This window comes from Arachis hypogaea, chromosome 17, assembly GCF_003086295.3.
Source record: "Arachis hypogaea cultivar Tifrunner chromosome 17, arahy.Tifrunner.gnm2.J5K5, whole genome shotgun sequence".
Lineage (NCBI taxonomy): Eukaryota > Viridiplantae > Streptophyta > Magnoliopsida > Fabales > Fabaceae > Arachis > Arachis hypogaea.
This window is the reverse complement of record NC_092052.1, coordinates 10747677-10759073: the sequence shown is the minus strand read 5'-3', so window position 1 is coordinate 10759073 and position 11397 is coordinate 10747677. Positions and strand designations below refer to the sequence as shown.

At 39.3% G+C, this 11397-nt stretch overlaps 1 protein-coding gene across 1 annotated transcript; it reads left to right on the top strand.

Moving 5' to 3' along the window:
* The first annotated feature begins 8222 nt into the window (after positions 1-8222).
* LOC140180482 (uncharacterized) lies at positions 8223-9542 on the top strand. Its single transcript, XM_072221679.1, has one exon. The coding sequence runs from the start codon at positions 8223-8225 to the stop codon at positions 9540-9542; it is 1320 nt and encodes a 439-aa protein (XP_072077780.1).
* The last annotated feature ends 1855 nt before the right edge of the window (positions 9543-11397 follow it).

Genomic DNA, 11397 nt, shown 5'->3' with positions numbered 1-11397 from the left:
CAGGGACACAGGAGGAAAGTTCCTCTCCCGGCAAAGGATGCAACTCGACGCAGTCGTTGTGATTCAGAATGTCATCTCTTTGAATGAAGAAGCATGAAGGACGATCTTTCTTCAATGAGTTTTCTGCTTGTTTTGCTACAAAGTATGGAGTTTCTGGAAGCTCTGAAAAGAGTTTTGAAGAAGATTTGAGTTTGTGGATCGCTTTTGCAGGTAACTAAGACAATATCTCTATTAACTCATCGTTAGACATTGTAGCCATTATAATCAAAATCAAGGATGACTTATTTGTTTGAAAGCCAAGAATGAAAATTTTATCATGGTATCAGAGTCATGGTATCCTCCTTGAGGAGGATATATAAGTTAGAAATCACCATGCTTCTTTTTCAACCTCCTCCCACAATAAATAATCATAGATTTAGTTACATGCATCCAAGTGAAAATCCTACCACAGTTTTGGTTATTCCAGTTCTTTACCAGCCATTCTATCTGCGCCTCCTTTCTTCCGGCAGTTTCGTCTGCATTCTGTTTCAACAGTTTTATCTGCATTCTGTTTTAGCAATTCCATCTGCACTCTTATCACTCTCTATGCGCCCTCTTTCTTGTCGCGCTCTACGCGCCCTCTATCATAATTTTTTTGAGTTGGTTTAGTGTTTACCTCATTAATCCGCTTAAATAAGTGTTGGAGATTTGAATCTCACTTCATACATACAGTAACTCATTAGTTAGCGACAAACTTTTAAACGAAGCTCAAATATGCGAATTAGTTTTTGGCTGAACACCAAAAAAAAAAAACTTAAATCCTTTAAAATAGTAATTTAGATGTCATCATATTTTTCTTCTAGAATTAAATAAAAGAAAACGAGGAATTTAATTTATAAAGTACACTAATTAATAACAAGATATTCGAAATTATCTTCTTAAGGACATTCATTTAAAAATGGAAGCCAATAATAATAAGTAGTCGTATGATGATATCCAGTGATGAAATCAATAATTGGAGTAATTGGAATTCCTTATAAAGGGTGAAGGGAAGAGATATAGAAGGGTAGTTAAAATAAAACAAAAGAATACGTCAAAGCAAGTTGAATTTGATAGAGAATGTTGTTTCGTCCCATATATTCAGAGGTAAATATGATGCAAGATTTTAGATAAGATTTCGTGGTCCTTCTCAGCTTTAAATTAAAGAAAGGGGGAGACATAAGCATCGCAAAAACGCAAAGTGTAATAACACTCACTTTGCCCACTCGCATGTGTTGTGGTCATTGGGGGACCTCTCACTTTGTTTTCTTGCCAACCAAACAAGTGAAACAACTTCATTAATTTTTCAAAATGTTCATGTCCTTCTGGTTACTTTCTTTTTCTTTTTTCTTCCTACTTTTCCTTCTAATAATGTATTTCCAGAGGGAAAAATTTACTTACTATGTCGGCAATTGCACATAGAAAATATATATATAATCCTAGAATGCATGCATTGCAATTTCCATATGGTAAAGTTGTGTTCCATTTTCTTCGGAGCATTGTTTACAATTAATTCTTGGAAGGTTAATTTTACGGAAAAATGAAGCATATAATTTTTTAGGGTGAAAATTCAAATGCAATCAACTTCACGTGAAGTTGATAACTGAGAGTCGTTAGATAAAATTTTAATCAAATCATTCAAATTATTTAACGACTCTCAACTATCAACTTCACGTGAAGTTGACTGCACATGAGTTTTCACCAATTTTTTAGTGATGGAATTCTAATTTCTTCTATATTATTTATGAAAAATGTTATATATAGGCACTATTTTTGTGAATATTCATTGATATAATTTTTATTTTTTTGTATTAAAAATGATTGATAAAAAGTAAAAGAAATAAAAAATGTATTCTTTATACCATAAAAAACATGCAATAAAAGAGTATATAAAAAAAATAGTGTAAGCATATTTGTCAAAATTCACTGTTGATAGATAAAACTTTTACCGCGGTAAGCCGATTTAATGTAGGTTTTATTTATGGAGATGTGGTATGAGTTAGAGTAGTTGAAATGATTACGCAACAACTTTAGAAAGCATATAGTAGATGCATGGCGTAAACATTTTATAGCCACACATCTAAATATTAAACTTCTGCGTAGAAAAATAAAATTGAAACATTGTTGAAAATATATAAGACTTGAAGTATTTTACCATGGAAAATTTGAAATATAATTCATGAGAACGAAGCTAGCCAGATGTAAATTAAATAACCTCTACTATTATGAGAATTTTTTTAGCAAATGATTTATTATTTATAGTATTTCGACAAACATGCACATTAAACATATACCCAGCCTAATTATTTTTCATCACAAACAAAAAAGAATCACTAGTACTTGGTACACTAGTGCACGGATCGTACCACATTTGATAAAGAAATTGAGAAAACTAAGTTTCATGTTTATTTACTTTTATGTTTATTGTTTTTATGTTGTTGTATTTTTGCATTATTATTTATTTTGTTCTCATTGTATGTATTTATGGTGTGGATTTCATCTATCACTAACTTTGTGGTGGTGAGCTATATGATGGGGCCTTGGAATATGAAAAGTATGATATGAATATTTCACTTAAATCCACATATGATATGCAAATTGCTCCATAATGTTTATAGTAGCCAACAAGTATGTAGTGTCACAATCTCACGTGGACAAGATGCCTTTTATTATTAATATTATTGCACACCGCACACAATATATATACCTTGATTCAGACTTGCATTTGCATATCAATTGGAGTTTCCTATTTGTTCCTTCTTTTTTCTTTTTCCTTACTAAAGTTTCATTCAGCCTAAGAGATAGAAAGAATTAGTTAGAGGAGAAAATAAGAAAATATTAATAAAGTCTCTTAGCATTATCTAATAGAGTGTTCATGTTTGACTCAGCCCATATCTCACTTGATAGTTTTATCAAGTCACTTTTTTAGATCTTTATCTTAAAGCGACGATGAAATCCTAATATTTTTGAGACACATTGAGATTGGATTCAGATCGAGTATAAGTCACGTTTAAACCTAGACATAATAGAGCATATCAGTCGCCAATGACCACCATCACCCTCTTCCTCTCACCTTTTAATCCGAACCTCAACTACGGTGATTGCAACTCAATAGTATTTGAATTCGGAGTGAAAAAGAGTTAAAAAATATGATATTTAAATTTGGAGATAGATATATTGGAGAAAAGAAAATTTTTTCATTTAAGGAAAAATAATATTTGTTGCAAAAAAAAAAAAAAGGTCCATTCTAAATGTTAAAATTTATTAAAAACAATTTCGGCAAGAATAATTTTTTTGGGGATAAGTATTTTGGGGGTTAAGTACGATTTTGGTTCTAAAATATAGGTCGAAAATTTTTTTTATCCCTAACTTTTTTTTGCATACAGAATCGTCCCTAAGGTTTAACTTGGTTTTAAAATCCTTCTTCGGATCAAAATACCCTTCTCTTTCTTCATTAAAATACTCAATTTTTATTCTTCTTTTTCTTCTTCTCCATCACAACATATGTTCTTCTTTTTCTTCTTCTTTAACTAAAAGTTCAACAAAATTTTAACAGAATTTCAACAACAACAACAAAATTTCAACTAACAAATATCAAAAAATTAAAAACAGAATTTCAACTAGAAAAATATCAAAAGCATAAGAATGAAATTAGAATCAGAAGTAGAAAAAACAGAAGCAAAAAATAATGAAATCAATAAGAATAGAATCAGAGTCAACAACAACAATGTGATTAACAAAACAAACAAATCTAACAATGTAATTAATAAAAGAAACAGAAGCAGAATAAGTGGAGTTGCAGTGGTAGTGTTGGCCGCTGTTGGTGGAGGTGAAACAAGGGTTGTTCTCTGTGTCTGGTTCAACGAGAGAGAAGCTGATGAAGATGCTGACGTCGCCGGCAGCTTGATAGAGAAAAGAGGTCGGTTTTGATGGTCACTGTTTAGTAAGGAAACTAAGGATGGACAGGGGTGAACGGCTAGGTTGGGAAGGGATGAAGGAAGGAGACGTCGCGGCGGCCTGGGTGTCGACGGCAGCGCTAGGGATCGGGGGGTCGTTTTGGGTTCGCGGAGAGGGGGATAGAGAGCTCGCCGCGACGGAGCTAGCGTGAAAGGGAGAAGAAGGAGGAAGACAAGGAGACGTGTGATGGCGCTGTAGTGCGAAAAGGAGAAGAAGAATGGTGTCGATTCCCTCCCCCCTTCCCCCTCCCCCATCCCCCTCCTTCTTCTTCCCTCTCCCTTTATCTGTTTCTTTCTCTTTTTTTTATTTTATAATTTTTTAGTTAAGGATAATCTGGTAATAAAATTTAGGTAAACATGATGATTTTAAAATTAAGTTATACTTTAGGAACGATTTTGTATGAAAAAAAAATGTTAGGGACGGAAAAAATGTTCGACTTATACTTTAAAGACTAAAATCGTACTTAACCCTTTTTTTGGTAAGTATTATCGTCGAATTATGTTTAGTGTATTTAATTTTTCTCCTTTTGTTATATATGCAGATTCGAAGACAAATATTTTTTAAGAGAAAGAGAATGATATGTACTTAAGAGGACGTTTTTGACATTTTAAAGTTAAGGGATATAATGATAATATTTTTCTGTTCAAGGATTTGAATACTAGAAGAATATACTATGCTGGTTTTAGTCATTAAGGAGATCAATATTTCGTCTCAAAAATAGTAATGCTAAAATGGTGACACTTATAAGGCCCATTCGGCTAAATGAGAACTCAAGAAGCTCAAGAGTGTTCTTCAAGTTTATTGGGAGTCACAGATTTCGCATTAATTTTTGAAATGATGTAGTCTATATTTTAGTTTGATTTTTTATTAAGATTTGTTAAAGATTTGAATTGGTTTTGATTTATTTAGTAGTATTTTTAGATGTTTTAAATTTAAATTAAATTTGATCTAATCTAATAAGATCAAATCTGATTTAAACTAATTATCATATCTTTTACGATCTTTTAACATAAATCGTATCTGATTTAAATGGATATGCTCAATTTAGAGTCATAACTAGAAATATTAGACTCACTTTTAGGCTAATCTATTTAGGGATCTATTTAAATACTTTTTTGAGACAATTTACACAACTTTTGATGAATATAAAATTTTTAGTTATTTTATGCACTTTTTCTATGTGACTAAGTGAGGTGAGTGATTTTCTTTACTTGTTGTATGAAAAAATTTAAAAGATTCAACCTAAGATAATTCTTAGTATTAGTTCTTTTAATTTTTAGTCATTTGATCTAGGTTGTCAATGATAGGTTTTTTGAAGGTCTAATAAAAAAAATTCTGCCAATAAACTAAATTACTAACAACTGATTTTATAGAGATCTAATAAAAAATTCCTTTTTCTATGAGTTCTATTTTCGCTATTAACTTCATATCTTTTGTGTTTTTGTTGTGTCTTTTCTTATTCCTTTTCATGCCCGTTCTTAATTTTTTTATCAGTTGCTTAGCAAGAATTTTCTATTAGTATCTAAAGAAATCAGATAACTATGTCCAATGCGAGTAATTTTTGTATCTGTACGATTACTTAAAAGGATGTGATCTCTATGGTAATGAGCAAATTCGACTGATTTGGGATAATATAGTGTAAAACTCCTGTATCTGGACCAATTGAGAATGAGAGAGAATGAGAGAGAGCGAGAGCGAGAGGGGGTGGGAAACACAGGGAGGGGTAGGCGTAGGGAACATGACAAGGATCCAAGGGTTTGGAATCGAGAAGAGTATCGGCGGCTGGAGAATGAATCTTTCTCTGTTTTTGTGAGCAATCTGCCGCATGACATATCCAAGAGAGAATTATTCCACTTGTTCAGCTGGACGGGACGCATCAATGATATATATTTATCACGGAAACAAAAAAGTAAAAATATATATATGATTGCTTTCGTGTGATACACAACGAAAGGAGGGGCATTGAAGGCCATTGCGGAAATGAATCATCAGAGACTGAGAGGGAAGATAGTGTTTGTGGAAGAGGCAAAATACAGAAGAATGTCGAGAGCAGCAACACTGAGTAATAGGCGTGCGGAAGGGGACAAGCGACAAATTGTTACATGGCAGCCACGTAAGAATGTTGCTCAGAATGATCCTGAGGTACCGGGACACGAGGTACGGATGAAGGAAATCGACAAAGACCCACATGAAAATGGCTGGACAAAGAAAGTGAATGTGGCAGTGGCAACAGAGAATTTGGAATGGCTGTAGAGGAGCCTCGTTGGGGGCACGACCAAAGCCATTAACTTTGCTTCCTTGAAGGAAATGATTGCAAAGAATGTGCCTAATGTTGTCCAAGTGCGGGAGATGGGCGCATACAAAGCACTTCTGACTTTTGACAGTGTTCGGCATGCTGACGACACTTATACCTTTAACATGAATAGCCTCTTACAGTTGTTCCATAGAGTGTGGCGATGGGAGGAGTCGGACCATAGTGAAACTCGAAGGGTGTAGCTGGAATGCTTTGGGGTCCCGTTGCACGCTTGGTCAGTCAACACTTTTAGAACGATAGGAGGTCAATGGGGAGAAGTCGTTGGGTGTGCTAGAGAAATAGAAATGTGTAGTTCTTTCACTGTAGGTTGCGTTCAGATTGACACTTGCGTAATGGATGTGATTCAAGAATGGGTTCACGTCACAGTTGGTACGGGGGGTTTTGATGTTCTGGTGAAGGAGGTCGGACATGAGGTGTGCCATCTGTGTTGTATTGGAAATTTTGAGGATGGAAATACAAGTATACAAATGAACTCCGATAGCAAAAGCAACAGTGCCGGCTTGGATATACCGCAGAAGTTTGGAACAGGGTTAGTGCATGAAGGGGTACAAGATGAAGAGGGGTTGCTGATGGTTTCCCGGGGTGAGGAAGAAGACAAGGGCAAAATTGTAATTACGGACACAATTTTGAATGAATGGAGTAATTGCTGTGCATCTCGTAATTCCGGTGAAATTGGAACATATCAAGCATTAAATAATAATAATCATGGTATGCATGATTTGGGGAAAAGAGCCGTTATGCTCTATGCGGAAGGTTCGGAAAAAACAGTCACTTGTGAACTAATTGGGCTGAGAAGAGAGCCCACAAATGCAACACCAAAGAGGCCATGCGGAGAAACGAATTGGGCCATGTGCAATAACATACAGCATGGGGGCAAGCAGGAAATACTAGGCCTAGCAACTAAGGAGCAATCAGGTACGGGTCAGCGGGCCGTGGGGGATCAACCGGGTCGGACACCACTGGGAGCTGCAGATCACGATTTTCCAGATCTGGCTATCATGGGAGAAAGCTATGGCGCCCTTGGAGACCCTCAAGTCGCTGGAAGGCGGGAAGTGATCGAAGGGGACGGCCGTGGAGGGGTTGGACTCGGCGTGAACCGGGGGGGGCAGATGCTGTGCGCAGGGAACGTCTGCCTCCGAACAAGCGTGACCGGTGCTGTTGAAGGGGAAGGCCGTGGAAGGGTTGGACTCAACTTGAACCGGAGGGGGCAGATGCTGTGCGCAGGGAACATTTGCCTCCAAACAAGCGTGACCGGTGCTGTTGAAGGGGAAGGCCTTAGAGGGGTTGGACTCGGCGTGAACCGGGGAAGGGGGCAGATGCTGTGCGCAGGGAACATTTGCCTCCAAACAAGCGTGACCGGTGCTGTTGAAGACGCGGGGAGTGATGTCGGCAGTGGGGAGGAGATTTCTTCAGCGGCGGTCAACCACGGTCTGTGTGGCGCTGCAGTTCATCAGGTGGCAGGGGGAGAACGCAGTGACAAACTCCCAAAGGTCAGCAGGGGTGGAGGCACGATATTAGTTGATGAAACCGAGTGAATGCACGGGAAGCATGGCGCCAGAGCAAGGAACGTTCCCTGGAGTGAACGAAGGCCGGATACACCTCAATCCTGTGTGCAAACCGGTAGAATGCTCTGCAGTCAGATTGAGGATGGCATTGGAGAGACTGAACCGGGCCAAGAGGAAAAGGGGAATGATGTGGTAGCAAGCGACAATGAGCAAACCGATGTAGAGGAGCAACTAGTAGAAAATTAAAAGACATGGGAGCTGGCACACGAATCAGGAGCGAGATTATGCAACGAAGAAGATGACATTATGGCAATTCTACAAGCACAGAACGAAGAAATAGCTCGCAAAAGAAAAATGGCAAAGCAAAGAGCAAAAATGAGACGGTGCAGACCCAAACATGCAAAACAGGTGTGTAAAATAATTTTAAAATGATATTCAGTTCATGGAATGTTAGGGGGTTGAGGGGAGATGGGAAGTTGAGAATGGTGAAGGACCTAAGGAATAAACATAGGGTACAAATGTTAGGTCTGATTGAAACTAAAAGGCAGATAGTGACAAGATTTGACGTTGCAAGAATATGGGGACAAGGTAGTCCAGGTTGGGAATATGTAGGCTCTGATGGAGCATCTGGTGGACTATTGTTAATTTGGGATGAGGTGATGTTTAAATTAAATAACTGCTATAAGGGAGAGAGGTGGTTGTGTGTGGAAGGCATGATATTAAAAAATAGTTTCAACTGTGTGTTTGTCTTGATATATGGTGCACATGGTAGAGATGAGAAGATTCATGTATGGGAGGAGCTGAGCTTTATAGTGGGGTTATGTCAGGTTCCGTGCTGCTTTATGGGAGACTTTAATGAAATAGTACATGCAGAGGAACGTAGAGGTACTATTGGTTTGACACGGTCTGCGGAAGAGTTTAAGTTTTGGATACAGGACATGAAATTAGCGGATCTGCCGCTCACTGACCGGAAGTTTACATGGTTTCGCGGGCGTTCTTGCAGCCGCATAGATAGAGTTTTGGTTAGTTTGGAGTGGCTAGAAGAGTTCCCAGAGGCACATTTGCAAGGTGGACCAAGGGGTTTGTCAGATCACTGCCCATTAATAGTGGAGGGCAGGAAGCTGCGAGGTGGTCTGAGGCCGTTCCGGAGCCTTGATTCGTGGTTTACGCACGAGGGTTTTCTCAGGATGGTGAAGGAGGAATGGAGAGGTTTGGGGGAGCTACAGTTCACAAACAAATTGAAGGCGCTGACAGAACCACCGGGAAGATGGCATAAGGCAAATTTCGGTGAGAAGGATAAGAAGATTATAAAGTTTGAGGAAGAGATCAAGAGGACTGATGATATGGTAAGTAATGGAGTGTATGATGAAACACTGGAGGCTAGAAGAAAGGCGTTGGTTAAGTGCTGTGAGCGATGGTATGTGAGAAAAGAAGTACATTGGAAGCAGATGTCGCGGTCTCGGCACATGAACGATATGGACAGAAATACAAGATACTTCCACAATATAGCCTCAGCAAGAAGGCGGAACAATATGATTGATACTCTGGTTATCAATGGCAGGCTGGTTCGGAATCAGGCTAGAATAAAGGTTGCTATCAGAGAGTTTTATAAGAATTTATATCATCAGGAGGACTCTCCTAGTATGGGATTCAGAGATGGATTGGTGGTTCAAATAGATGAGGAGGATGCAATGGCTCTAGAAGTGATGCCGTCAGCCGAGGAGATCAGAGAGGCTGTGTGGGACTGAGTCCTTCAAGGCGCCAGGGTGTGACAGATATAACATGAACTTCATCAAAAGATGTTGGGAGGAGATTGGTTCTGAATTCACGGCTGCAGTGATGGGGTTCTTCCAGACGGCCAGGCTACCGGCGGATGCCAATGTCACTTGGGTAGCACTGGCACCTAAATTCATAGGTGCGAAGGAGATTAAAGATTTGCAACCTATCAGTATGGTGGGGTGTGTGTATAGGGTTATTTCGAAGGTACTGGTTAGGAGGATGAGATCAGTAATGCCGGCATTAGTAGGAGAGACCCAGAGTGCGTTTGTACAGGGAAGGAAAATCCATGATGGGGCGCTTATTGCGTGTGAAACAGTTAACTGGCTTAAACTGAGGAAAAAAAGAGGCTGCCCTAATCAAGTTTGACTTCCAAAAAGCATACGACAGGGTCAAGTGGAGCTTTGTGAACATGGTGCTACAAAAGATGGGATTTGGGCATAAATGGAGAGCATGGGTTATGGAGTGTGTAGCTACTGCGTCTATGTCGGTGTTGATAAACGGCTCGCCGTCTAAACCGTTCAACATGGAAAGAGGCTTGAGACAAGGTGATCCACTATCACCGTTCTTGTTTGTACTGGTTGTGGATGTGCTGCATCGAATGATTGGAGAGGCAGTGAGGAACGGTCGTATATCACCGTTGCTGGTTGGTAGAGATAGTGTAGCATTGTCACACCTTCAGTTCGCTGATAACACTATCCTCTTTTGCCCACAAGAAGAGGAAACTATTAAGAATTACAAGAGGCTTCTGCGATGCTTCGAGTTGATGTCAGGCTTGAGTATCAATTTTGATAAGTCCAGCCTGATCCCAATTAATTGTGAGGAGCAATGGGTCGAGCGTATGTGTAACTTGCTGGGTTGTAAGGGGGATGCCCTTCCAGTTAAATACCTTGAAATCTCTCTAGGAGCTAATCTGAGGTTGGTGAAGACATGAAAGCCTATAATAGATAAGGTGGAGGAGAAACTCAGTTTGTGGAAAGCCAAGGTGCTAAACAAAGCTGGAAAGTTGGTGCTTATCAAATCAGTGTTGAATAGCTTGCCAATATACTATTTAAGCTTGTTCAAAATGCCGAAAGCTGTGGCCGAGAAATTGATTTCGCTGCAGAGATGATTTCTGTGGAGTTCAGAAGAAGGGAGGACTGGTATGGCATTAGTAAGGTGGGAAGTGGTGCAGGCGCCGAAGAAATTAGGTGGGCTGGGAGTTGGGGATGCTATGGTTTGCAACACAGCGCTGTTGTTTAAGTGGTGGTGGCGATTTGCAAAAGAAGAATGCCCACTATGGAAAAAGGTCGTATGTTCTTGTCATAATCTGAATCCCAATGAGCCACTGTCAACTCAAGAACTGCCTACTAGAGGGGGACCATGGAAGGATATCTGCCAGTTACAAATCATGAATCAATATTTAAGGGATAAGATGGTCGCAGGCCTGTCCATGGAGGTTGGTGATGGGTGCCGGACTCGATTTTGGGAGGATGTATGGTTACTTGGTGGATCTCTGAAGGATCGCTTCCCGAGGCTCTTCTCTGTTTCAAACCAATGTGGATCCGTTATAGGGGAGTGCGGATTTTGGAATGGGTTTGAGTGGATCTGGAACTTCCAATGGAGGAGAGAGCTCTTCCAATGGGAGTTGGAACTCCTGAGTGTATTTCATGAGGTTTTGAGACCTGTGACATTAGTTCCAAACAGAGAGGACAGAGTGGTGTGAAAATATGATAGGTAAGGTGTTTTTACAACTAACTCATTTGTGCAGGTGATGCAGGAGGAACTGATCCCAGAGGAGGTAACTAGCTATAGATTCACCAGGACTGTTTGGAAGGGGTTGGTTCC